At 40.1% G+C, this 27,610-nt stretch overlaps 2 protein-coding genes and 13 non-coding genes across 15 annotated transcripts; all 15 read right to left on the reverse strand.

The window, feature by feature from the left end:
- Nucleotides 1-60: 60 nt before the first annotated feature.
- On the reverse strand, nt 61-132 carry TRNAE-UUC (transfer RNA glutamic acid (anticodon UUC)). Its single transcript has one exon. It is a non-coding gene; the product is annotated as a tRNA-Glu (tRNA).
- A 78-nt stretch (nt 133-210) lies between these two features.
- Nucleotides 211-282, reverse strand: TRNAE-UUC (transfer RNA glutamic acid (anticodon UUC)). Its single transcript has one exon. It is a non-coding gene; the product is annotated as a tRNA-Glu (tRNA).
- Nucleotides 283-512: 230 nt separating this feature from the next.
- Nucleotides 513-584, reverse strand: TRNAE-UUC (transfer RNA glutamic acid (anticodon UUC)). The gene has a single exon. It is a non-coding gene; the product is annotated as a tRNA-Glu (tRNA).
- A 2,236-nt stretch (nt 585-2,820) lies between these two features.
- On the reverse strand, nt 2,821-5,727 carry LOC149713707 (uncharacterized). Its single transcript, XM_089844380.1, has one exon. The coding sequence runs from the start codon at nt 5,725-5,727 to the stop codon at nt 2,821-2,823; it is 2,907 nt and encodes a 968-aa protein (XP_089700506.1).
- A 5-nt stretch (nt 5,728-5,732) lies between these two features.
- On the reverse strand, nt 5,733-8,206 carry LOC149713708 (uncharacterized). Its single transcript, XM_089844389.1, has 2 exons — nt 8,142-8,206; nt 5,733-8,085 (listed from the first exon to the last, which is right to left on the reverse strand). Exon 2 carries the CDS (start codon nt 7,725-7,727, stop codon nt 5,733-5,735), a length of 1,995 nt encoding a protein of 664 aa, XP_089700515.1. The 5' UTR covers nt 7,728-8,085; nt 8,142-8,206.
- Nucleotides 8,207-9,190: 984 nt separating this feature from the next.
- Nucleotides 9,191-9,262, reverse strand: TRNAE-UUC (transfer RNA glutamic acid (anticodon UUC)). The gene has a single exon. It is a non-coding gene; the product is annotated as a tRNA-Glu (tRNA).
- Nucleotides 9,263-10,107: 845 nt separating this feature from the next.
- On the reverse strand, nt 10,108-10,179 carry TRNAE-UUC (transfer RNA glutamic acid (anticodon UUC)). Its single transcript has one exon. It is a non-coding gene; the product is annotated as a tRNA-Glu (tRNA).
- A 1,297-nt stretch (nt 10,180-11,476) lies between these two features.
- Nucleotides 11,477-11,548, reverse strand: TRNAE-CUC (transfer RNA glutamic acid (anticodon CUC)). Its single transcript has one exon. It is a non-coding gene; the product is annotated as a tRNA-Glu (tRNA).
- A 1,296-nt stretch (nt 11,549-12,844) lies between these two features.
- On the reverse strand, nt 12,845-12,916 carry TRNAE-CUC (transfer RNA glutamic acid (anticodon CUC)). The gene has a single exon. It is a non-coding gene; the product is annotated as a tRNA-Glu (tRNA).
- Nucleotides 12,917-13,145: 229 nt separating this feature from the next.
- Nucleotides 13,146-13,217, reverse strand: TRNAE-UUC (transfer RNA glutamic acid (anticodon UUC)). The gene has a single exon. It is a non-coding gene; the product is annotated as a tRNA-Glu (tRNA).
- Nucleotides 13,218-13,911: 694 nt separating this feature from the next.
- On the reverse strand, nt 13,912-13,983 carry TRNAE-CUC (transfer RNA glutamic acid (anticodon CUC)). The gene has a single exon. It is a non-coding gene; the product is annotated as a tRNA-Glu (tRNA).
- A 381-nt stretch (nt 13,984-14,364) lies between these two features.
- TRNAE-UUC (transfer RNA glutamic acid (anticodon UUC)) lies at nt 14,365-14,436 on the reverse strand. Its single transcript has one exon. It is a non-coding gene; the product is annotated as a tRNA-Glu (tRNA).
- A 5,433-nt stretch (nt 14,437-19,869) lies between these two features.
- Nucleotides 19,870-19,941, reverse strand: TRNAE-UUC (transfer RNA glutamic acid (anticodon UUC)). Its single transcript has one exon. It is a non-coding gene; the product is annotated as a tRNA-Glu (tRNA).
- An 837-nt stretch (nt 19,942-20,778) lies between these two features.
- TRNAE-UUC (transfer RNA glutamic acid (anticodon UUC)) lies at nt 20,779-20,850 on the reverse strand. The gene has a single exon. It is a non-coding gene; the product is annotated as a tRNA-Glu (tRNA).
- Nucleotides 20,851-20,928: 78 nt separating this feature from the next.
- TRNAE-UUC (transfer RNA glutamic acid (anticodon UUC)) lies at nt 20,929-21,000 on the reverse strand. The gene has a single exon. It is a non-coding gene; the product is annotated as a tRNA-Glu (tRNA).
- Between the last annotated feature and the right edge of the window lie 6,610 nt (nt 21,001-27,610).

Consider the following 27,610-nt stretch of genomic DNA (forward strand, 5'->3'; position numbering starts at 1 on the left):
AATTATATTCATAAACCTATATCCTTAAGCCTATTCTTGAAATACAGGCAAAGGCAATCGCTCCGATACCGTGAATCGAACCCGGGCCTTCTGGGTGAAAGCCAGATATCCTAGCCACTAGACCATATCGGATTTGCTCAACCAAGTCTTAATTCTATTCATAGACCTTTATCCTTAAGTCTATTCTTGAAATACAGGCAAAGGCACTCGCTCCGATACCGGGAATCGAACCCGGGCCTTCTGGGTGAAAGCCAGATATCCTAGCCACTAGACCATTTCGGACTTGCTCAGCCAAGTCTTAATTCTATTCATAAACCTATATCCTTAAGTCTATTCTAGAAAAGCGGTACAAAAGCACTCGCTCCGATACCGGGAATCGAACCCCACCCTTCTGGGTGAAAGCCAGATATCCTAGCCACTAGAACATATCGGCCTTGCTTAACCAAGTCTTAATTCTATTCATAAACCTTTATCCTTAAGTCTATTCTTGAAAAGCGGTACATAAGCACTCGCTCCGATACCGGGAATCGAACCCGGGCCTTCTGGGTGAAAGCAAGATATCCTAGCCACTAGACCATATCGGACTGGTTGGAACATCTCTAAATATTACTCCTATAAATGTGTCTTTAAGTTTATTCTTCAAAAGCGGTACAAACGCACTCGCTCCGATAACGAAAATCGAACCCTGGCCTTCTGGGTATCCTACCCACTGGACCATATCTGACTTCCTCAACCAAGTCTTAATTATATTCATAAACATATATCCTTAAGTCTATTCTTTAAATACGGTACAAAAGCACTCGCTCCGGTACCGGGAATCGAACCCGGGTATTTTGGGTGAAAGCCAGGTATCCTACCCACTAGACCATATCGTACTTTATCAACCAAGTCTTAATTCTATTCATAAACCTATATCCTTAAGTCTATTCTTGAAAAGCGGTAGATATCCTAGCCACTCGACCATATCGGACTGGTTGGAACAACCTTAAATATTATTCCTATAAATGTGTCTTTAAGTTTATTCTTGAAAAGCGGCACAAAAGCACTCGCTCCGATACCGAGAACCGAACCCTGGCCTTCTGGGTGAAAGCCATGTTTCGCTTTCATAGCTTTATCCGCTTAATCCGTTAACTTTTAATTTTTGGGAGAGCTCAAATTTTTATATGTGTTCCGACCGACTGAAAAATCGAAACCTTAAGTCCCCGTTCGTCGCGTAACTTATAAGAATCACTCCAATCAATAACAAAGTCACTCAGTTTTTTGCTTTAGACGAATTCAACGCTTTATTCAATTCCAATCAACTCAAATTCTTTTATTTTAAACTGTTCCTTTACTTTAACTTTTCTTTTGTATTATTTTTTCCGTGGTATCTAAACCTTTTCCTTATTTCTTTAAATTTTCTTTTGTATTATTTTTTCCGTGGTATCTAAACCTTTTCCTTATTTCTTTTATTTCCGTGGTATCTAAACCTTTTCCTTATTTCCATTATTATTTCCTAGGTTTCTAAACCTTTTCCATTATTCCATTATTTCTTTTATTTTCATGATACCTTTTCCTTTTCCTAAGTTCCAATTTTTAATTATTATGTCCGAATACTATAGCTCCTTGCCTAGGTCTGAGCTTCATTTCTTTTTATTTCTTATGCCCGACTAAGGACGTCTAGCTTCTTTGCTAGCCCATTCCAAAGTGATTATTCTTTTTCGTCCAAGTCAGGACTCCTAGCTAGGTTTCAAAGTTCCATTTCAATTTTCAACCCCCATATTCAAAGTTCAGTTTATGTTTTTACCAATTTGCAATTTTGGCCAGAGCATCGGCCTTTACCCTTATTATTCTATCCCCTCATTTTCTCTTTTATTTATCTTAACTTTCACTTTTCACTAATGCACGTGCATGTCATATAATACCCTGAATCTTTGATCTGTCCTATCCAAGCTAACAAGTTTTATTACTTTGTTTTTCAAGCGAACCGATCCCTTCGGTCAAAGATTCTGTTTAAAGCAGTTATACTTATTTTTCTTACACAAATATCCGACTAAAGCTTTCTATACTGTTTTTGCAAGGAACGATAATAATCCAAGGTTTACAAAAAATATATAAAACACAAATGAATATAAACACAAATGAATACAAACTCAATAAACATGAATATTTTTTTGCGCGCGCGTGAATTAGGCCTAATTCTTTAAAACATTAAAAAAAAATGCACATCAATTCAAATTTCATACACTTATTTTCAACACTCCCCCCCTTGAACTACGTTTTAAGTAGTTCAAGAAAGAGAGTTGTCTTTCATCAAACTTTAAATTTCCAAATGATATAAAAGTTGAACGGGTCGACGTAGTCGATTACCGTTCGGCAGTCTTATCATACATGAACGTATGATTTCGTCCCTACCTCTCATTACTTGTTCTATTACAGCTAATTTCCACATTGCTCGTGGTTTCATAGCGTCTTCTACCAAAGCAACATCATTTAATTTTAATTCTTTACTTGGTTCACCTTTCAATTGTGTTCGGTGATGAGCCGATCTCAACTCTAGCAAATAATTGGTTTTCCAACGGATCCAAAACCGATCCAAAACAGTTTGTCTGTATTTCAAGCGTTTAATAATTTCGCGTTTTGTTACCGTTGGCACGTCTTCATTTGTAAACGTTTGTGATGGTAGAGTTGTCAGTCGTTTCCCCACTAGAAAATGAGCTGGCGTTAATGGCCTTGGCTCTCCTGGGTCTTCATAAATGTATGTGATAGGGCGGGAGTTTATTGTCGCTTCAATTTCAATGAGAAGAGTCTCTATTTCTTCGTATGTTAGGTGGGCTCTTCCTAGTATCTTGCGGAGGGGTTCCTTAACGGAACGCACCATCCTTTCCCAAAATCCCCCCACCAGGGGGCCCTGTCTGCTATGTATCTCCACTTTATTTTTAAACTTCCATAATACTCCATTGCTTCTGGACTTCTCATTTTTTCTTGCAAGATTTTTAGATCCGCGTCTGCGCGTTTAAAATTTGCCGCGTTATCGCTGTAAATTATTTTGACCACTCCTCTTCGCGCAATAAACCGTCGAAATGCCATAAGAAAGGCTTCTGTTGTGAGGTCCGTAACTAATTCTAGGTGGACAGCACGTGTTACTGCGCAGGTGAAAACTACGAAGTAACATTTTTTATCTGGTTTTGCATATATAGGACCACCGTGGTCTATGCCGCAAATTTCGAAGGGTGGAGCTGGGTTGATCCTTGCGTCCGGAAGTGGCGCCATTTCTGCTTTCATAGGCTTGGCTTTATATCGCTTGCATCTTGGGCATGAATAAATGACTTTATTCACTAATTGCCTAATCTTTGGTATCCAATAGTGTTCTCTAATTTCCGTCAATACTTCGCTTTTATCTGCATGTTTCAATCTTACGTGTGTTTGCCATCCAATTAAATATGATAGTTGATGAGTTCCTGACAATATCCATGGGTGTCGCTCCCGGTAAGTCATTTTGGCCGCGTCTAAGCGCCCTCCCACACACATGACCCCCTGTTTATCCAAAAACGGGTTCAGTGATGTGATACTTGATTTTCTCGATATTTCTTGTCCATTTTCCAAACTTTTTACTTCATCAAAAAAATCTTCTTTTTGCGCTTTCTTCACCCAAAACACTTCAGCATTCATTACTTCTTCCCCTGTCATCGGACCCTTTTTTCTTTCTTGTACCTTATTTCTTGTGTTATGGATGAAACGCATAATCCACGCCGTTATGTTTAGGACTTGGTTCAAACTGCTATACTTTTTCAAATTCAATAACCCTTCATATTTCTGTACCGGATTCATATAAGCGACTACTTCTTTCTTTTTTAACTCATCCTGTATTTCAACCGGCAATTCTTGGTTTTCTCCAAAATTATCCTCTTCATTTACTAGATCTATATGTTCTCTAAGCCAAGTTGGTCCATGTAACCAAAGATCGCTTGAGGCGATTTCTTCTAAAGACTTCCCTCGAGTTGGAAGGTCAGCGGGGTTTTCTTTGCCCGGACAATGATGCCATATTTCTGGTTCCGTTCGCGTATGTATTTCGCGCACTCTGTTTTGGACAAACTGTTTCCATCGGCCAGGAGATCCGCGGATCCATGCTAATAATATTTCCGAATCTGACCACATTATTACTTTTTGTGGCTTAATTGTCAACGTGTCCATTAATGTATTGTTCAATCGAGCGCCTATTAATGCACCCATCAGTTCTAGCCGTGGTATTGTTAATTTTTGATTCCCCAACGGGGTTACTCTTACTTTAGACGCGATCAGTATTGAATTAATTTCACCATTAGGATACATACATTTTAAATAGAACACTGTCGCATATGCACTTTCGCTTGCGTCTACAAAACCATGTAATTCTATTGCTTCTGGTTTCAAATCTAATTGATTTTTATAGAAAAACCTGGGTATTTCAAATTCTATCAATATTGATAGTTCATTACACCAATCATTAAATTTTGTTTCTAAGTCTTTAGGTAAATCCTCATCCCAGTCTATTTTTCTAACCCACAGTTCTTGAAATATGAATTTTGCCCGGATTGTGAACGGGGCCAATAAACCCATAGGGTCAAAGATACGTGCTACAGCTCTCAGTACTCCTCTTTTAGTATTTTCTTTATTTATCATAAATTCCAAAAGTGACGTAACTTCATAAGACAAATTGTCTGTCATTTCATCCCATAACATCCCCAAAACCTTGGTATTTGTAGGATTAGGTAGACCTTTCTGTTCCTGACTTTTATCATGTGACCCCCACTTGGTTCTTATTTCTTTCGAATTACTTCTTATTTTTCTCAAATTCATTCCCGCTTCTGACAATATCTTGGTTGCATCATTGATTAATTGGTCTGCCTCATCGGGGTTATCCTTTGTCGTAACTAAATCATCAACATATCTATCTTTTTCTAAACTTTCACTTGCCGCGGGGTATTTTTCTTTTGTTTTCTCTAAGTGGTGTAAAATGGTCGCATTCAATAGGAAGGGCGAAGTGGTTACCCCAAAGGGGACTTTAGTCATTCGATACTCTACTAAATTTTGTTTTTGTGGGTGATCTAACCCCTCAATCCAAAGAAAACGCAAGGCGTTCCTGTCTTTCTCCGCGATCCCTATAGTGTGAAAGGCTTTGGCTATGTCTCCCGTTATTCCTACTTTTTTCTCCCTAAAGCGCACCAATATGCGAAAAAGGTCCGGCAGTAAATTTGGTCCTGCCTCCAAACAATCATTTAGCGAGGGCATGCCTTTTGCGTGAGAAGACGCGTCCTGAACAATTCTTAACTTTGTTGTATCTCTTTCCTCCCTAAACACTCCCTGATGTGGTAAATAGTATAATGGTCCCTTTGGTGGGGGGTACTCAAACTTACTTGGGACTCTTTCAATTATTCCTGATTCTAGTTGCTCATGAATAACCTCATCATACGCTTTTAACTTAATTGGATTCGTTTCCAATTTTTTGATCAAATTCCAAGTTCGCCTTTTTGCTACCTCATAATTATCACCTAGAAATTGTACTTCCTTTTTCCAGGGTAAAGCTACTTCATATTGTCCATTTTTATATTCAATTTTTTCATTAAACTCTTTCAATACTTCATTTTCTTCAATTCCTTTTGCCGAATGAGCATTATCCAAAATGCCAATCGACTCATTATCCCAAAAGGCTTTCATTTGTTTCGACAACAAGTCTTCTTCACTAACCGAATCCACCGATACTTTCATAACAGCTATAGCATGAGCTCCCACTCTATTTTTTGTGTCTTCCCCCCATGCAGGGTCCATCCCAGTTTCGTATCTATCGCAACTAAAGATTCATTAATTCTCTCCACCTTCCCCTGCGCTATTTTCCAAAAATAATCAGCTCCAATTAAAACATCTATTTTATCATCCTTTTCTCTTCTCTTCTTTTCTCGAGTGTCAGACAATTGATAACCTCTTTCTTTTAATTCTTCCACTATATGACCTGATGGCACCGCCAAAATTGTACCTGATATGGACGGGGTTTCAAGCGCCGTTATCTCAACAAGTTCTTCAGTTTCACTATTTTTCATGATAAGCTTAAATCTACGTCTGTTGGAAACTATGGGTGTTTCTCGTTCGAAAGGAAATACATTCAGGGTCTCGTCGCCTATTTCTTCTAACTTTAACTGATTTACGATTTCTTCTCTTACAAAGCATCTGTGGCTTCCCCCATCGAGTAAACACCGCACATTAGCTTCCTCCCCATTTGGGCCTATCATAACCGCTCTCAAGGTTTGCAAGTAAATTTCACCACCCCCTGTTTCTTTATCATGTGCTAATGCACTGTACGTTCCAACATTTTCATTATTACTTTGACTTGTAGATGGGTTTGATTCACCTGCACTATTTTGTTTTTGATTATCCTGATTTGCATCGTTACTTTCAGGAATTTGTCTGTCCTGTCTTCCATTAGGCCTATTAAACCCCTGCCTGTTTTGATTGTAAATATATCTATCCATATCCATGCAAAGAATTTTGTTGTGTGATCTCCCACAATTTTGACATTGTCTAAACTTTGTTTTGCAATGACTCGCTGTATGACCACTTCTCAAACACAAAAAACACAGCCTTCGGCGTATTGCTATTTCCCTTTTTTCTTTTGCGGGAACTTTCATACAGGTATAATAGCAATGCGATTCATTACAAAACACACAATTGTAAGGATATCTGGTATTTGTACTGGGAATACTTAGAGCCGTGGCTGACGCCAGTGATTTTAGGTGGGTATTTTGTGAGGGCTTGGGTTTATCCTTTTGGGGTTGACTCTGCTTTATTTGCATTCTCCCTGTTCTATGTATAGCCATAGCCTGTTCTTTTCTTTCTATTGTTTTCCTTAAAAAATTCAACACATTATCTACTGTCCAAGATCCCCTTTCTTTATCCTCTTTCCCAAAATCTTCTAACAAATCCAATGGAATTAATCCCCCTAAAATATGCGCGTATAATTCCATATTTTGAACTGTGAGTTGTCCTAACGCCTCTAAACTTCTAACTTCTATTTGGCAAGAATCGTGCAAGTGCCTCAATGCTTCGACATTAGTTGAATCATGAACTGGTTTTAATTTTAACAAATTATTAATTCGTGCACTAGTTATCATTTCTTTTCTACCATATCTTTCTTCTAAAATATCTGCCGCTATTTTAAAATGTTCTATACCGTCAATAGCCTTTTCGGCTTGACCTTCTAAATAAGAACGTAAATATATCAACTTAGCCGCTGCATCCAGTTGTTGTTGGTTGACTGCTACGTTGAACTGAGGCCAGAATCGTTGCCAGTTTTCTAGTCCACCGCTGAATCTCCTGATACTGATTTGAGGCAATTTCACAGTTGCTGGAGTTTGATTCCCGGATACTGTTGGCTGGACGCTCGCGCTGTTGTTTTCCGTCGTCGTCTCGTCTTCTTTGTTACTCGCGAGCCATCTTTTTGCACGCTCTGTCCAGTACGTTAAAAACTCTATCCAGTCTTCCTCGTCTTTCACTTCCGCAGTAAGTTTATCACCGTCCGTAATTAATTTCGAGATTGTTTCGTTCAGTTTTGTAATTTTATCTTCCCTTGCCGACACTTGAGCTAAGTTGTTCGCAATTACTTCTTCATCCACTTCTTCGTTTCCCAGTTCAGTTTTTATAGCGTCTAAGGCTTTTTTCATAGACCGTCTTACGGCGTCCCGTTTTATTTTATTTCTTTCTAAGTCCGTTGCCATTTTTTTTTTTTTTTGCTAATGTTTGTTATTAATCTAAAGGTTCTTACGTACTCTCAATCCCGGGTTTCGGCACCATGTTTCGCTTTCATAGCTTTATCCGCTTAATCCGTTAACTTTTAATTTTTGGGAGAGCTCAAATTTTTATAAGTGTTCCGACCGACTGAAAAATCGAAACCTTAAGTCCCCGTTCGTCGCGTAACTTATAAGAATCACTCCAATCAATAACAAAGTCACTCAGTTTTTTGCTTTAGACGAATTCAACGCTTTATTCAATTCCAATCAACTCAAATTCTTTTATTTTAAACTGTTCCTTTACTTTAACTTTTCTTTTGTATTATTTTTTCCGTGGTATCTAAACCTTTTCCTTATTTCTTTAACTTTTCTTTTGTATTATTTTTTCCGTGGTATCTAAACCTTTTCCTTATTTCTTTTATTTCCGTGGTATCTAAACCTTTTCCTTATTTCCATTATTATTTCCTAGGTTTCTAAACCTTTTCCATTATTCCATTATTTATTTTATTTTCATGATACCTTTTCCTTTTCCTAAGTTCCAATTTTTAATTATTATGTCCGAATACTATAGCTCCTTGCCTAGGTCTGAGCTTCATTTCTTTTTATTTCTTATGCCCGACTAAGGACGTCTAGCTTCTTTGCTAGCCCATTCCAAAGTGATTACTCTTTTTCGTCCAAGTCAGGACTCCTAGCTAGGTTTCAAAGTTCCATTTCAATTTTCAACCCCCATATTCAAAGTTCAGTTTATGTTTTTACCAATTTGCAATTTTGGCCAGAGCATCGGCCTTTACCCTTATTATTCTATCCCCTCATTTTCTCTTTTATTTATCTTAACTTTCACTTTTCACTAATGCACGTGCATGTCATATAATACCCTGAATCTTTGATCTGTCCTATCCAAGCTAACAAGTTTTATTACTTTGTTTTTCAAGCGAACCGATCCCTTCGGTCAAAGATTCTGTTTAAAGCAGTTATACTTATTTTTCTTACACAAATATCCGACTAAAGCTTTCTATACTGTTTTTGCAAGGAACGATAATAATCCAAGGTTTACAAAAAATATATAAAACACAAATGAATATAAACACAAATGAATACAAACTCAATAAACATGAATATTTTTTTGCGCGCGCGTGAATTAGGCCTAATTCTTTTAAACATTAAAAAAAAATGCACATCAATTCAAATTTCATACACTTATTTTCAACAAGCCAGGTATCCTACCCACTAGACCATATCTGACTTGCTCAATCAAGTTTTAATTCTATTCATAAACCTATATCCTTAAGTCTATTCTTCAAAAGCGGTACCGGGAATTGAACCCGGGCCTCCTGGGTGAAAGCCAGATACTCTAGCCACTAGAACATATCGGCCTTGCTTAACCAAGTCTTAATTCTATTCATAGACCTTTATCCTTAAGTCTATTCTTGAAATACAGGCAAAGGCACTCGCTCCGATACCGGGAATCGAACCCGGGCCTTCTGGGTGAAAGCCAGATATCCTAGCCACTAGACCATATCGGACTTGCTTAACCAACTCTTAATTCTATTCATAAACCTATATCCTTAAGTCTATTCTTGAAAAGCGGTACAAAAGCACTCGCTCCGATACCGGGAATCGAACTTGAGCCTTTTGGGTGAGAGCCAGATATCCTTGCCACTAGACCATATCGGACTGGTTGGAACGACCCTAAATATTATTCCTATAAATGTGTCTTTAAGTTTATTCTTAAAAAGCGGTACAAAAGCACTCGCTCCGATACCGGGAATCGAACCCCGCCCTTCTGGGTGAAAGCCAGATATCCTAGCCACTAGAACATATCGGCCTTGCTTAACCAAGTCTTAATTCTATTCATAAACCTATATCCTTAAGTCTATTCTTGAAAAGCGGTACAAAAGCACTCGCTCCGACACCGGGAATCGAACTTGAGCCTTCTGGGTAAGAGGCTAAGAGCCAGATATCCTAGCCACTAGACCATATCAAACTGGTAGGAACAACCCTAAATATTATTTCTATAAATGTGTCTTTAAGTTTATTCTTCAAAAGCGGTACAAAAGCACTCGCTCCGATACCGGGAATCGAACCCGCGCCTCCTGAGTGGGTGAAAGCCAGATACCCTAGCCACTTGAACATATAGGACTTGCTTAACCAAGTCTTAATTCTATTCATAAACCTATATCCTTAATTCTATTCTTGAATTGCGGGCAAAAGCACTCGCTCCGATACCGGGAATCGAACCCCGCCCTTCTGGGTGAAAGCCAGATATCCTAGCCACTAGAACATATCGGCCTTGCTTAACCAAGTCTTAATTCTATTCATAAACCTATATCCTTAAGTCTATTCTTGAAAAGCGGTACATAAGCACTCGCTCCGATACCGGGAATCGAACCCGGGCCTTCTGGGTGAAAGCAAGATATCCTAGCCACTAGACCATATCGGACTGGTTGGAACAACTCTAAATATTATTCCTATAAATGTGTCTTTAAGTTTATTCTTCAAAAGCGGTACAAAAGCACTCGCTCCGATACCGGGAATCGAACCCTGGCCTCCTGGGTGAAAGCCAGATACCCTAGCCACTAGAATATATCGTACTTCCTCAACCAAGTCTTAATTCTTTTCATAAACCTATATAGTAAAGTCTATTCATGAAATGCGGTACAAAAGTACTCGCTCCGATACCGGGTATCGAACCCGGGCCTTCTGGGTGAAAGCCAGATATCCTAGCCACTAGACCATTTCGGGCTTGCTCAACCAAGTCTTAATTCTATTCATAAACCTATATCCTTAAGTCTATTCTTGAAAAGCGGTACAAAAGCACTCGCTCCGATATCGAGAATCGAACCCTGGCCTTCTGGGTGAGAGCCAGATATACTAGCCACTCGACCATATCGGATTTGCTCAACCAAGTCTAAATTCTATTCATAGACCTTTATCCTTAAGTCTATTCTTGAAATACAGGCAAAGGCACTCGCTCCGATACCGGAAATCGAACCCGGGCCTTCTGAGTGAAAGCCAGATATCCTAGCCACTAGACCATATCGGACTTGCTTAACCAAGTCTTAATTCTATTCATAAACCTATATCCTTAAGTCTATTCTTGAAAAGCGGTACAAAAGCACTCGCTCCGACACCGGGAATCGAACTTGAGCCTTCTGGGTAAGAGGCTAAGAGCCAGATATCCTAGCCACTAGACCATATCAAACTGGTAGGAACAACCCTAAATATTATTTCTATAAATGTGTCTTTAAGTTTATTCTTCAAAAGCGGTACAAAAGCACTCGCTCCGATACCGGGAATCGAACCCGCGCCTCCTGAGTGGGTGAAAGCCAGATACCCTAGCCACTTGAACATATCGGACTTGCTTAACCAAGTCTTAATTCTATTCATAAACCTATATCCTTAATTCTATTCTTGAATTGCGGGCAAAAGCACTCGCTCCGATACCGGGAATCGAACCCCGCCCTTCTGGGTGAAAGCCAGATATCCTAGCCACTAGAACATATCGGCCTTGCTTAACCAAGTCTTAATTCTTTTCGTAAACCTATATCCTAAAGTCTATTCATGAAATGCGGTACAAAAGTACTCGCTCCGATTCCAGGTATCGAACCCGGGCCATCTGGGTAAGAGGCAGGTATCCTAGTCACAATACCATAACGGACTTCCTCAACCAAGTCTTAATTCTATTCATAAACCTATATCCTTAAGTCTATTCTTGAAAAATGGTACAAAAGCACTCGCTCCGATACCGGGAAGCGAACCCGGGCCTTCTGGGTGAGAGCCAGATATCCTAGCCACTAGACCATATCGGACTGGTTGGAACAACCCTAAATATTATTCCTATAAATGTGTCTTAAAGTTTATTCTTCAAAAGCGGTACAAAAGCACTCGCTCCGATACCGAGAATCGAACCCTGGCCTTCTGGGTGAGAGCCAGATATACTAGCCACTCGACCATATCGGATTTGCTCAACCAAGTCTAAATTCTATTCATAGACCTTTATCCTTAAGTCTATTCTTGAAATACAGGCAAAGGCACTCGCTCCGATACCGGGAATCGAACCCGGGCCTTCTGAGTGAAAGCCAGATATCCTAGCCACTAGACCATTTCGGGCTTGCTCAACCAAGTCTTAATTCTATTCATAAACCTATATCCTTAAGTCTATTCTTGAAAAGCGGTACAAAAGCACTCGCTCCGATATCGAGAATCGAACCCTGGCCTTCTGGGTGAGAGCCAGATATACTAGCCACTCGACCATATCGGATTTGCTCAACCAAGTCTAAATTCTATTCATAGACCTTTATCCTTAAGTCTATTCTTGAAATACAGGCAAAGGCACTCGCTCCGATACCGGAAATCGAACCCGGGCCTTCTGAGTGAAAGCCAGATATCCTAGCCACTAGACCATATCGGACTTGCTTAACCAAGTCTTAATTCTATTCATAAACCTATATCCTTAAGTCTATTCTTGAAAAGCGGTACAAAAGCACTCGCTCCGACACCGGGAATCGAACTTGAGCCTTCTGGGTAAGAGGCTAAGAGCCAGATATCCTAGCCACTAGACCATATCAAACTGGTAGGAACAACCCTAAATATTATTTCTATAAATGTGTCTTTAAGTTTATTCTTCAAAAGCGGTACAAAAGCACTCGCTCCGATACCGGGAATCGAACCCGCGCCTCCTGAGTGGGTGAAAGCCAGATACCCTAGCCACTTGAACATATCGGACTTGCTTAACCAAGTCTTAATTCTATTCATAAACCTATATCCTTAATTCTATTCTTGAATTGCGGGCAAAAGCACTCGCTCCGATACCGGGAATCGAACCCCGCCCTTCTGGGTGAAAGCCAGATATCCTAGCCACTAGAACATATCGGCCTTGCTTAACCAAGTCTTAATTCTTTTCGTAAACCTATATCCTAAAGTCTATTCATGAAATGCGGTACAAAAGTACTCGCTCCGATTCCAGGTATCGAACCCGGGCCATCTGGGTAAGAGGCAGGTATCCTAGTCACAATACCATAACGGACTTCCTCAACCAAGTCTTAATTCTATTCATAAACCTATATCCTTAAGTCTATTCTTGAAAAATGGTACAAAAGCACTCGCTCCGATACCGGGAAGCGAACCCGGGCCTTCTGGGTGAGAGCCAGATATCCTAGCCACTAGACCATATCGGACTGGTTGGAACAACCCTAAATATTATTCCTATAAATGTGTCTTAAAGTTTATTCTTCAAAAGCGGTACAAAAGCACTCGCTCCGATACCGAGAATCGAACCCTGGCCTTCTGGGTGAGAGCCAGATATACTAGCCACTCGACCATATCGGATTTGCTCAACCAAGTCTAAATTCTATTCATAGACCTTTATCCTTAAGTCTATTCTTGAAATACAGGCAAAGGCACTCGCTCCGATACCGGGAATCGAACCCGGGCCTTCTGAGTGAAAGCCAGATATCCTAGCCACTAGACCATATCGGACTTGCTTAACCAAGTCTTAATTCTATTCATAAACCTATATCCTTAAGTCTATTCTTGAAAAGCGGTACAAAAGCACTCGCTCCGACACCGGGAATCGAACTTGAGCCTTCTGGGTAAGAGGCTAAGAGCCAGATATCCTAGCCACTAGACCATATCAAACTGGTAGGAACAACCCTAAATATTATTTCTATAAATGTGTCTTTAAGTTTATTCTTCAAAAGCGGTACAAAAGCACTCGCTCCGATACCGGGAATCGAACCCGCGCCTCCTGAGTGGGTGAAAGCCAGATACCCTAGCCACTTGAACATATCGGACTTGCTTAACCAAGTCTTAATTCTATTCATAAACCTATATCCTTAATTCTATTCTTGAATTGCGGGCAAAAGCACTCGCTCCGATACCGGGAATCGAACCCCGCCCTTCTGGGTGAAAGCCAGATATCCTAGCCACTAGAACATATCGGCCTTGCTTAACCAAGTCTTAATTCTTTTCGTAAACCTATATCCTAAAGTCTATTCATGAAATGCGGTACAAAAGTACTCGCTCCGATTCCAGGTATCGAACCCGGGCCATCTGGGTAAGAGGCAGGTATCCTAGTCACAATACCATAACGGACTTCCTCAACCAAGTCTTAATTCTATTCATAAACCTATATCCTTAAGTCTATTCTTGAAAAATGGTACAAAAGCACTCGCTCCGATACCGGGAAGCGAACCCGGGCCTTCTGGGTGAGAGCCAGATATCCTAGCCACTAGACCATATCGGACTGGTTGGAACAACCCTAAATATTATTCCTATAAATGTGTCTTAAAGTTTATTCTTCAAAAGCGGTACAAAAGCACTCGCTCCGATACCGAGAATCGAACCCTGGCCTTCTGGGTGAGAGCCAGATATACTAGCCACTAGACCATATCGGACTTGCTTAACCAAGTCTTAATTCTATTCATAAACCTATATCCTTAAGTCTATTCTTGAAAAGCGGTACAAAAGCACTCGCTCCGATACCGGGAATCGAACTGGAGCCTTTTGGGTGAGAGCCAGATATCCTTGCCACTAGACCATATCGGACTGGTTGGAACGACCCTAAATATTATTCCTATAAATGTGTCTTTAAGTTTATTCTTAAAAAGCGATACAAAAGCACTCGCTCCGATACCGGGAATCGAACCCGGGCCTTCTGGGTGAAAGCCAGATATCCTAGCCACTAGACCATTTCGGACTTGCTCAACCAAGTCTTAATTCTATTCATAAACCTATATCCTTAAGTCTATTCTTGAAAAGCGGTACAAAAGCACTCGCTCCGATACCGAGAATCGAACCCTGGCCTTCTGGGTGAGAGTCAGATATACTAGCAACTAGACGATATCGGCCTTGCTTAACCAGGTCTTAATTCTATTAATCAAAAATGTCTTGATTAGAATCAAGACCTAAAAAGTATCGATAAGAATGAGGTTATCACTTGTCTGAAGGATCAGATATTAATTTTTCTTTTTAATTGAAACATAAATGCATGCTTAAGGAAAAACAACGTTCCATTACCGTTTTCCGTTGAAATAAATTATTTTACTGGTAATCAATTTCAAAAATTTACTTATCTCGGCTTTTCGACCACAATTCCATTCCCCGAAAACATTTTATCATTACATTAATTACTTTAGGGAGAGTACGTGTATGGTTTTGCGTTGTAAAAGGTTCCTAAAGACGTTACATCCCCATTCGTGACTGGCACGCTTCGTAGTGGAACATTTTAATTATTCTAAAACCAATGGCGCCAAATTCCATAGGGACAGTTAGATTTTTACTCGCGGTTTTGCAAAATGATGTAATATCAAGTGTACTTTAGTCAACCGTCGTATTGTTCTTTCTCATAGTTCAGGGCATGATCAGTGTTACTGCCCAATTTCTCTCTCTAGTTTCTAACAATGGTTAGAGACTATTTGATATGGCACGGCACAACGTTATATACATTTGTAAATTCTAAGTAGCACAAAAGGAAAAAGAATCCATTTTTTTATATTTTGGTTTGAAATAAATAAACTCATGATAGTAGTTATAACGAACAGAAAGTCAAGGGAATAGCATCGGTAATGAGCAGCAAAAAAAGAGGAAAATTTGCTTCAAGTTAGCAGAGGGACATGGTAGTGAAAATAGTAATCTAGAATTTTGTTCGTTCAAACCTTAATATATCATGAAAAATTCAAGTGGGGAGGCGGCACTACCTAGAAAGATTGATTTTGGCAGATAACAGCGAAAACATTATGTTCTACACACATTGGGACTATGGGAGAGTTTCAGGGCCGCAGGTCGCACATGATGAAATTTCAACTCCAGATTACATCAATTCTATCTGGTCGTACTAGTAGCAGGTTAAGCTATAGTTTGCTCAGGTCATGTTAGTCTCGAAAGGGTTATATAGTCCTTATAACTTTTAAAAGGTTGTTGTCATGGCTAAACAGACCGCTATTACAGTTTTTTATTGTATTATAGGATATTTTGACACGATATCTCCCAAAAGTAATTAATGTAATGATAAAATGTTTTCGGGGAATGGAATTGTGGTCGAAAAGCCGAGATAAGTAAATTTTTGAAATTGATTACCAGTAAAATAATTTATTTCAACGGAAAACGGTAATGGAACGTTGTTTTTCCTTAAGCATGCATTTATGTTTCAATTAAAAAGAAAAATTAATATCTGATCCTTCAGACAAGTGATAACCTCATTCTTATCGATACTTTTTAGGTCTTGATTCTAATCAAGACATTTTTGATTAATATCTGTTCCTTCAGTCTTCATTTTAATTAAGAAGGTTAAGAAACTGTTTTACATTTGAAAATCTGCACTAAGCAGAAACATATATAAAAGGGACCATAACATTAGCTCAATTAGACATTTATTTATAATGATACTTCAAAAATAAACGTAAATCAATAAAAGTTTGTATTCTCATTGTAATTAATATAATACAATTTTTTTGCAATCATTTATTGAAACGCGAGGCGCCCCCTTAAAAATTCCAGAAATAGGACCAGATTGACAGTTTTAGAAATTTTTTAAAAATGGTGATTCCCGGGGCAAGCACCCACAAGTACCCGGGGCAAGTACCCACAAGTACCTACAAGCACCCACAAGTACCCGGGGCAAGTACTCACAAGTACCTACAAGCACCCACAAGTACCCGGGGCAAGTACTCACAAGTAGCTACAAGCACCCACAAGTACCTACAAGCACCCAAATGTACCTACAAGCACTCACAAGTACCCAAAAGTACCTACAAGCACCCAAAAGTACCAACAAGTACCCACAAGCATCCAAAAGCACCTACAAGCACCCACAAGCATCCAAAAGCACCCACAAGTACCTACAAGCATCCAAAAGCTCCTACAAGTACCTAAAAGCACCCACAAGTACCTACAAGCACCCACAAGCACCTACAAGTACTCAGAAGTACCTACAAGTACTCAGAAGTACCTACAAGTACCCAGAAGTACATACAAGCACCCACAAGTACCTAGAAGCACCCACAAGTACCTACAAGTACCCACAAGTACCTACAAGTACCCACAAGTACCTACAAGTACCCACAAGTACCTACAAGTACCCACAAGTAAGCACAAGTACCTACAAGTAACCACAAGCACCTACAAATACCCAGAAGCACCTACAAATACCCAGAAGCACCGACAAGTACCCACAAGTACCAACAAGCACCTACAAGTACCCACAAGCACCCACAAGTACCAACAAGCACCTACAAGCACCCACAAGTACCTACAAGCACCCACAAGTACCTTCAAGTAAGCACAAGTACCTACAAGTACCCACAAGCACCTACAAGCACCCACAAGTACCTACAAGCACCCACAAGAACCTACAAGTAAGCACAAGTACCTACAAGTAAGCACAAGTACCTACAAGTAAGCACAAGTACCTACAAGTAAGCACAAGTACCCACAAGCACCTACAAGTACCTACAAGTAAGCACAAGTACCTACAAGCACCCACAAGTACCCACAAGTAACCACAAGTACCCACAAGCACCTACAAGTACCTACAAGTAACCACAAGTACCCACAAGCACCTACAAGTACCTACAAGTACCCACAAGTACATACAAGCACCCACAAGTACCTACAAGCACCCACAAGTACCTTCAAGTAAGCACAAGTACCTACAAGTAAGCACAAGTACCTACAAGCACCCACAAGTACCTACAAGTAAGCACAAGTACCTACAAGCACCCACAAGTACCTACAAGTAACCACAAGTACCCACAAGCACCCACAAGGACCTACAAGTACCCACAAGCACCTACAAGTACCCACAAGCATCCAAAAGCACCCACAAGTACCTACAAGCACCCACAAGCATCCAAAAGCACCTACAAGCACACACAAGTACCTACAAGCACCCACAAGCACCCACAAGCACCTACAAGCACCCACAAGTACCTACAAGTACCCACAAGTACCTACAAGCACCCACAAGTACCCACAAGTACCTACAAGTAACCACAAGTACCTACAAGCACCCACAAGTAGCTACAAGTACCCACAAGTAGCTACAAGTACCCACAAGTAGCTACAAGTACCCACAAGTAGCTACAAGTACCCACAAGTAGCTACAAGTACCCACAAGTACCTACAAGTAACCACAAGTACCTACAAGCACCCACAAGTACCTACAAGCACCCACAAGTAGCTACAAGTACCCACAAGTAGCTACAAGTACCCACAAGTAGCTACAAGTACCCACAAGTAGCTACAAGTACCCACAAGTACCTACAAGCACCCTTAAATACCCACAAGTACCTACAAGTAACCACAAGTACCTACAAGCACCCACAAGTAGCTACAAGTACCCACAAGTAGCTACAAGTACCCACAAGTAGCTACAAGTACCCACAAGTAGCTACAAGTACCCACAAGTAGCTACAAGTACCCACAAGTACCTACAAGTAACCACAAGTACCTACAAGCACCCACAAGTACCTACAAGCACCCACAAGTAGCTACAAGTACCCACAAGTAGCTACAAGTACCCACAAGTACCTACAAGCACCCTTAAATACCCACAAGTACCTACAAGCACCCACAAGTACCTACAAGTACCTACAAGCACCCACAAGTACCTACAAGTACCTACAAGCACCCACAAGTACCCACAAGTACCTACAAGTACCTACAAGTACCTACAAGCACCCACAAGTACTTACAAGTAACCATAAGTACCCATAAGTACCTACAAGCACCCACAAGTACCCACAAGTGCCTACAAGAACCCATAAGTACCCATAAGTACCTACAAGCACCCACAAGAACCCACAAGCACGTACAAGCACCCACAAGTACCCACAAGAACCCACAAGTACCTACAAGCTTCTATAACAACCCACAAGCACCCACAAGTACCCACAAGCACCTACAAGTACCCACAAGTACCCACATGCACCTACAAGTACCCAGAAGCACCTACAAGTACCCACAAGTACCAACAAGCACCTACAAGTACCCACAAGTACCCAGAAGCACCTACAAGTACCTACAAGTACCCACAAGTACCCAGAAGCACCTAAAAGTACCCAGAAGCATTCACAAGCACCTACAAGTACCCACAAGCACCTACAAGTACCTACAAGTACCCACAAGTACCTACAAGTAAGCACAAGTACCTACAAGTACCCACAAGTACCTACAAGTACCCACAAGTACCTACAAGTACCCACAAGTACCTACAAGGACCCACAAGTACCTACAAGCACCCACAAGCACCCACCAGCACCTACAAGTACCCACAAGCACCTACAAGCACCCACAAGCACCCGGGCAAAGCACCTACAAGAGCTCAAACGCCATGTTTTTCTTGTTTTATATCCCTCTAACAGCGTGAATCACGACAAAAACGTCGTAAGTCCAATATAAAAAATTGGGGCTAAAATGCGTGTCTCTAACAGTGGTAAAACGCCGTAATTCCAAAACCCAAAACAACGTAAGTCAAAGTATGTGTTAATAATGATAAAAATCAATACTTAAACTTAATTGATCTTTATGAAACTTGAAAAGTCGGTACATTGAAGTATTATCTTTCATTTAAGATGGTTCCCAAACGTAACGAAAGAATAGTTTTCCTTATGTGCCTTCTGAGAAAATGCTCTTTTTTATAAAATTCCCATGTTATCACTATGGAAGAATATTGTATATTTCACCAAATGTCTTAATAATTTTATGGATTCTAAAACCACCCTTAACAACTTTTTTCATTATAGAATTAACTATTAGTTGGATCTCTTTGAAATTTTAACCACAAACGTAGGGCCCAAATATTAGTTCACTGGCAAAATTTCAAGGCGGCAAACACAATACGAAAAAAGTTACGGCTAATCAAAGAACCCTCCTTAAGCATTAGAGGGAGTATCAAGTCTTATCTAAGAGAGCGACCGCTCTCCTAGAATTCATAAACCTATATCCTTAAGTCCATTCTTGAAAAGCGATACAAAAGCACTCGCTCCGATACCGGGAATCGAACCCGGGCCTTCTGGGTGAGAGTCAGATATACTAGCCACTAGACGATATCGGCCTTGCTTAACCAAGTCTTAATTCTATTCATAAACCTATATCTTAAAGTCTATTCTTGAAATGCAGGCAAAGGCAATCGCTCCGATACCGGGAATCGAACCCGGGCCTTCTGGGTGAAAGCCAGATATCCTAGCCACTAGACCATATCGGACTTCCTCAACCAAGTCTTAATTCTATTCATAAACCTATATCCTTAAGTCTATTCTTGAAAAGCGGTATAAAAGCACTCGCTCCGACACCGGGAATCGAACTTGAGCCTTCTGGGTAAGAGCCAGATATCCTAGCCACTAGACCATATCAAACTGGTTGCAACAACCCTAAATATTATTCCTATAAATGTGTCTTTAAGTTTATTCTTTAAAAGCGGTACAAAAGCACTCGCTTCGATACCGGGAATCGAACCCGCGCCTCCTGAGTGGGTGAAAGCCAGATACCCTAGCCACTTGAACATATCGGACTTGCTTAACCAAGTCTTAATTCTATTCATAAACCTATATCCTTAAGTCTATTCTTGAATTGCGGGCAAAAGCACTCGCTCCGATACCGGGAATCGAACTTGAGCCTTTTGGGTGAGAGCCAGATATCCTTGCCACTAGACCATATCGGACTGGTTGGAACGACCCTAAATATTATTCCTATAAATGTGTCTTTAAGTTTATTCTTCAAAAGCGATACAAAAGCACTCGCTCCGATACCGGGAATCGAACCCGGGCTTTCTGGGTGAAAGCCAGATATCCTAGCCACTAGACCATTTCGGACTCGCTCAACCAAGTCTTAATTCTATTCATAAACCTATATCCTTAAGTCTATTCTTGAAAAGCGGTACAAAAGCACTCGCTCCGATACCGAGAATCGAACCCTGGCCTTCTGGGTGAGAGTCAGATATACTAGCCACTAGACGATATCGGCCTTGCTTAACCAAGTCTTAATTCTATTCATAAACCTATATCCTTTAGTCTATTCTTGAAAAGCGATACAAAAACACTCGCTCCGATACCGGGAATCGAACCCGGGCCTTCTGGGTGAAAGCCAGATATCCTAGCCACGAGACCATATCGGATTTGCTCAACCAAGTCTTAATTCTATTCATAGACCTTTATCCTTAAGTCTATTCTTGAAATACAGGCAAAGGCACTCGCTCCGATACCGGGAATCGAACCCGGGCCTTCTGGGTGAAAGCCAGATATCCTAGCCACTAGACCATATCGGACTTCCTCAACCAAGTCTTAATTCTATTCATAAACCTATATCCTTAAGTCTATTCTTGAAAAGCGGTACAAAAGCACTCGCTCCGACACCGGGAATCGAACTTGAGCCTTCTGGGTAAGAGCCAGATATCCTAGCCACGAGACCATATCAAACTGGTTGCAACAACCCTAAATATTATTCCTATAAATGTGTCTTTAAGTTTATTCTTCAAAAGCGGTACAAAAGCACTCGCTTCGATACCGGGAATCGAACCCGCGCCTCCTGAGTGGGTGAAAGCCAGATAGCCTAGCCACTTGAACATATCGGACTTGCTTAACCAAGTCTTAATTCTATTCATAAACCTATATCCTTAAGTCTATTCTTGAAAAGCGGTACAAAAGCACTCGCTCCGATACCGGGAATCGAACCCGGGCCTTTTGGGTGAAAGCCAGATATCCTAGCCACTAGACCATTTCGGACTTGCTCAACCAAGTCTTAATTCTATTAATCAAAACGCGTCTTGGATTTAACCAAGACCTACAAAGTATCGATAAGAACAAGGTTAATCACTTGACTGAATGCGCAGATATTGAAACTTTTTTTTTAATTAAAACTTACATGCTTAAGAAAGTATGTTCCATCACCCTATTCCATTGAATAAACTTACTTTACTGGTAGTAAATTTTTTCCCTCTCAATAATTTGAAAAATTTTCTTATCTCGGGTTTTCGAGCACAATTCCATTCCCCGAAAACATTTTATAACTACATTTATTATCACTTTTAAGAGAGTACGTATATGACATTGTGTCGTTAATAGGTTGCTAACATATCCCCGTTCATGCCCTGAACGCTCCATAGTGAAACCTTTTGTTAATTTTAGTGCAAATTTCAACAATGGCAGCACATTCAACATGGACGTTATGATTTTTACTCTTGGCTAAACTGACTTATGTTAATAGACCACTTCGACATGGGAAGACACGGGGGTAAAACTTTGCCTTCCATCTCGCTCGAGTGAGTCGAGTCGATGGAAAGATCATAAATAGAGCAGAGACGGCGAGGGGTCAAACCCCCCCCCTCCCATATGTCCCGATACTAAGGATTGACATCTCTTTTTTACGTAAAAAGGGTCTATAGCAACGGTACGACAGACAATGGTCAAACGGTTCTGCCATGGCGTTTCTATGGTTCGCAAGCAGTAGGGGCGTGCATGATATTCGTAATTTTTTGATTTTCTTTGTTGTAATTGTTAACTTAAGCGTGGTCGTAGCCTGAAAATTATGACTTGGTTATTTTGAAAAATAGCCTGCGTTCACCAAGTCGCGTGATCTACGACGCTGTGGCTCGACTCTGCTACTTAGTCTGTATATCTTCAGGAACAAGGATAATGCATTAACGGTTTTTAAAGGAATATGGGATTTTTAAACTTGTCGCTGCGAATCTTCCTATAGTAAATGCTGTATTTCTAGTAGCCCCAGAGACTTCTGGTAGCACTCTTTATGCATTTGGTAGAACAGTTTTATAGAAATTGAAATGGTAGAAGATATTTATAAAATAAGATTTGTTCGAATATTTAAACTTCAATTTGGTCGAATTATTTCGTAGTTGTCCTATTTCAAGGCGAGGAATGCTCTCAAAAACAATTACTATTTGCCGACGAATACCTTATAAAGTGATTCACACAGAATTCTCGAGCAGCTTAACGCGTAATTGAGTGGGCTATTGCCTTGGTGACGAGGCCAGCGAAAGACAAGGCATGAGAATGGCACAAGGCGTACTTCTATCAAGGGGGGTATACAACTATACATCCTCCTTGTTCGTATCGGGCGCAGCAGAAGCTAAAGTAGACTACCCCCTAATCGTTTTTTCATTGTTACGTGTAGTTAGTTACTAGTTATGAGGTATTTTTCCACACGAAAACTCTTAAAATTGATAATAAATGTAGTTATAAAATGTTTTCGGGGAATGGAATTGTGCTCGAAAACCCGAGATAAGTAAATTTTTCAAATTATTGAGAGGGAAAAAATTTACTACCAGTAAAGTAAGTTTATTCAATGGAATAGGGTGATGGAACATTACTTTCTTAAACATGTAAGTTTTAATTAAAAAAAGTTTCAATATCTGCGCATTCAGTCAAGTGATTAACCTTGTTCTTATCGATACTTTGTAGGTCTTGGTTAAATCCAAGACGCGTTTTGATTAATATCTGTTACTTCGGTCTTAATTTTTATTAATTTGCGTACATGTGTGGTAAATTTATTTCAGTGCTAATTCCCGCATGCTGCAGACAAGGAAATAGTTTGTCAATCAATAGACTGAGAGCTAGTAGCTAATAGGACGTCACATCAATATTTTTAATCTTAATTTGAGCTGATGAAGTAAGATATACGAGGGTGTGATGTCATGACAAAGATTTTAGTTCGACTATTTCTGATGAACCCAGACCAGAATGTACTAGTTGCTTTCACGCTAATTTTGAACCCCATTTCCAATGTCATTGTGTCACCAAGATCTTATTCAGAACGGATATTTCTCTTAACCTTTACACGAGATTCAACATATAGATTACCATCTTTTGTGATTAACTTTAACCTAATTTAAGAAACTAAAATAGTAATTTTTTTTGTTAAAAGTGGCATTAAATAAGACAACTAGCAATAATTTGGCAATATTTCAGGGGAAAAGAAATACAATTTTGTAGTGTTTTGGAAAAGCTGGCAATATCATAATAATTATAATATTCGAAAATGTAGACTAAAACAAATTCAGCCTTATCAACTTGTTTAGAAATATGAGACAATTTCAATAGTTTCCCTCTAACATCGTTATTGAACTTTCACCTGGCAGAAGTGTATTAAATGAGTAGAAGTATGCCTACTCTAGTAAAGTAAATTCAAAGTATCATGGTACCTTTCGGTTGGTATTACTTTTATTCTTAACAAGTTAACATGGACGTTACAGGTATTGTTCAAAATGTCCACCAACGGCGTTAAGACAAACATGAACCCGTCTTTCGAAAGATTCTTGGACATGTTGGAAGATTCCTGGCATGTTCCTGATTGTTTGACAACCTTCAATAATTCGTCTTCGCGTCTTCCTCATCACGGACTTCATTCTTGTACACGATGTCTTTGAGATGACCCCAAAGATAGAAATCGCACGGATTTAAATCCGGAGATCTGGCTGGCCACGCAACTGGTCCTCCACGCCCAATCCACCTCAAATTAAACGTAGCATTAAGATGTTCTCTAACTGCACGGCTGAAATGTGGGGGTGCCCCGTCGTGCATAAACCACATGTCACGAAGTAATGCTAACGGTATGTCCTCGAGTAGTTCAGGTAAAGTGTCTCTTAAGAACGTGAGATATGCTTCACCATTTAGTCTGGGTGGAAGAAAATGCGGACCTAGTAAATGATTACCGACAATGCCGCACCATACGTTTAAAGAAAATTGCTGTTGGTGACTTCTAACACTAGTTGCGTGTGGGTTTAATTGGCGCCATTCGTGGTGGTTGTGATAGTTCAGAATTCCATCCCGGGAAAAATGTGCCTCGTCGGTTACTAAAAGGACCCGTGGAAATTGATTGTCCTCTACTCTGGCCAAAAACCACTCGCAAAAGTCGATGCGTCTTGGATAATCTGCCGGGTTAAGAGCTTGCACCTTTTGAATATGATACGGGTGAAACTGATGTCCGCGGAGAATTCGCCAGACCAAAACGTGATTAACATGTAATTGTCGTCCAACATGTCTGGTACTTGTCGAGGGGTCCTCATCGAACATGGCAAGGACGTCTTCCTCGATTTCCTCCATGTCTTCTGGAATGTCTCGCTCTCGAACGTTGTTGGGTTGTACTTGTCCGATGTACCTCAAGCGCCTGTCAACAGCCTCGAACGTACGACGATTTGGTATGCGTCGTTGCGGAAATTGTTCCTGGTATCGCCGCTGTGCTTCCACTGAATTGCCCTGCGCCAGTCCATACATGAGATGCATGTCTGCATATTCTGCATTGGTAAACGCCATACTGTACTACCACACGTTCGTTCGAAGTGATACTGTGACGTTATCAACAACATCGCATTACTTTATAGCAAACCACCGTTTAGTTTTTACGTTTGCGTCATGACTGTCAGCATTGTTTTATATTCACGGACTTCATTCTTGTACACGATGTCAAAAAAATCTTTGAGATGACCCCAAAGACTTTTTAGCAAACCACCGTTTATTGTTTACGTTTGTGAATAAAAAACAATGCTGACAGTCATGTTCGATGAGGACCCCTCGACAAGTACCAGACAAGTTGGACGACAATTACATGTTAGTCACGTTTTGGTCTGGCGAATTCTCCGCGGACATCAGTTTCACCCGTATCATATTCAAAAGGTGCAAGCTCTTAACCCGGCAGATTATCCAAGACGCATCGACTTTTGCGAGTGGTTTTTGGCCAGAGTAGAGGACAATCAATTTCCACGGGTCCTTTTAGTAACCGACGAGGCACATTTTTCCCGGGATGGAATTCTGAACTATCACAACCACCACGAATGGCGCCAATTAAACCCACACGCAACTAGTGTTAGAAGTCACCAACAGCAATTTTCTTTAAACGTATGGTGCGGCATTGTCGGTAATCATTTACTAGGTCCGCATTTTCTTCCACCCAGACTAAATGGTGAAGCATATCTCACGTTCTTAAGAGACACTTTACCTGAACTACTCGAGGACATACCGTTAGCATTACTTCGTGACATGTGGTTTATGCACGACGGGGCACCCCCACATTTCAGACGTGCAGTTAGAGAACATCTTAATGCTACGTTTAATTTGAGGTGGATTGGGCGTGGAGGACCAGTTGCGTGGCCAGCCAGATCTCCGGATTTAAATCCGTGCGATTTCTATCTTTGGGGTCATCTCAAAGACATCGTGTACAAGAATGAAGTCCGTGATGAGGAAGACTTGCGAAGACGAATTATTGAAGGTTGTCAAACAATCAGGAACATGCCAGGAATCTTCCAACATGTCCAAGAATCTTTCGAAAGACGGGTTCATGTTTGTCTTAACGCCGGTGGTGGACATTTTGAACAATACATGTAACGTCCATGTTAACTTGTTAAGAATAAAAGTAATACCAACCGAAAGGTACCATGATACTTTGAATTTACTTTACTAGAGTAGGCATACTTCTACTCATTTAATACACTTCTGCCAGGTGAAAGTTCAATAACGATGTTAGAGGGAAACTATTGAAATTGTCTCATATGTCTAAACAAGTTGATAAGGCTGAATTTGTTTTAGTCTACATTTTCGAATATTTTCTTGTTTTAGGGGCCAATGTTTGGGGGGCCATATCTTCGTTGCAAATTCTTGTACACCCCATGTTCTTTGACACTTTCCATTCAGTTTGACCCAAAGAACACGCCCCTTGATTTATGGCAGACTTATCAGAAACACCCTGTATAATAGCCAGAAAAATAGTAAGCATGGGTTTTAATGTTAAATTATTTTACGTATAAAAAAGGGAAGGGGGAGTTTGTTAAAATACTGCTAATATACTTAAAGATGCTTTTTAAAAAGGGTAGTGATTTGTTGGTGTAGAATCTGCAGTTTAGCTCAGAGAGTTAATGAAGCGCCTTGTATTTCGTTAGTGACATCTTCAATCCAGTTGATTTATTTTTTTTCTATATTTAATACTATTGAACTAAGATGGCGTTAGTGGTTAATGTCATTAATTGGTAGCTTTTTTTTTACTGGTTCCATCGCGCTTGGTTTTGTTTTATTGATGTAGAGTCTGCAGTTTAGTTCACAGTTAATGAGGAGCCTTGTGTTTCACTATTGAACTAAGATGGCGTTAGTGGTTAATTTCATTAATCGTTAGCTTTTTTACTAGCTCCATCGCGCGTGATTTTGTTATGTTAATGTAGAATCTGCAATTTAGTTCAGAGAGTTAATGATGTGCCTTGTGTTTGGTAGCGACATCTCCAGTCCATTTTATTATGTTTTGATATTTATTACTTTTGAACTCAAATAGCATTACTGCTTAACGTCATTAATTGGCAACTTTATTTTACTAATTCCATCGAGCTTGTTTTGTTTGGCAAACGTCCGTAAAATAACGTTCATAAGGCGTTTCGATGGAAATTTAAATTGAAGTCCAAGGTGATTAGGCGGTTAATCACAGTTGGGTTTTTTAGAGTTACGAGTGAAGTACTTGAGGTTTAATCGGGTGGTGAAGGAGGGGGGATTTGGGGTATTTCACCAGCCGCGGACACGGGGTAGTCAGTTCCTGTAGGGTAGGCATGCTGACAAGTCCCTTATTCCCTCAAAACTTTGTCGCCCAGAAGCTTGGCTTACAGGAGTGCGCCCAAACTCCCAACATAGTAAACTACATAATTTTAGTAACAAACCATTGCTGTTCTAAATTTTAATAACGTTGAAGCAACTTTTGTTCAAAAAAGTTTTTTTAGCAAAATCATATCTGTTATGAACTTCTATTGTGTTGATGAACTTGAAGGCAAGGCTTGCCAAGCCGTTATATAACTATGCAGGGAAATTAAATAATTGACACGTATTATTTGGCCTTGGTACAGTTTGACGTTCTATAGACACTCACTCAACAAATACGAGGGTTATTTCTTT

This window comes from Phalangium opilio, unplaced genomic scaffold, assembly GCF_054372755.1.
Source record: "Phalangium opilio isolate 3A_F unplaced genomic scaffold, DU_Popi_V2 ptg000009l_1, whole genome shotgun sequence".
Taxonomy (NCBI): Eukaryota; Metazoa; Arthropoda; class Arachnida; order Opiliones; family Phalangiidae; genus Phalangium; species Phalangium opilio.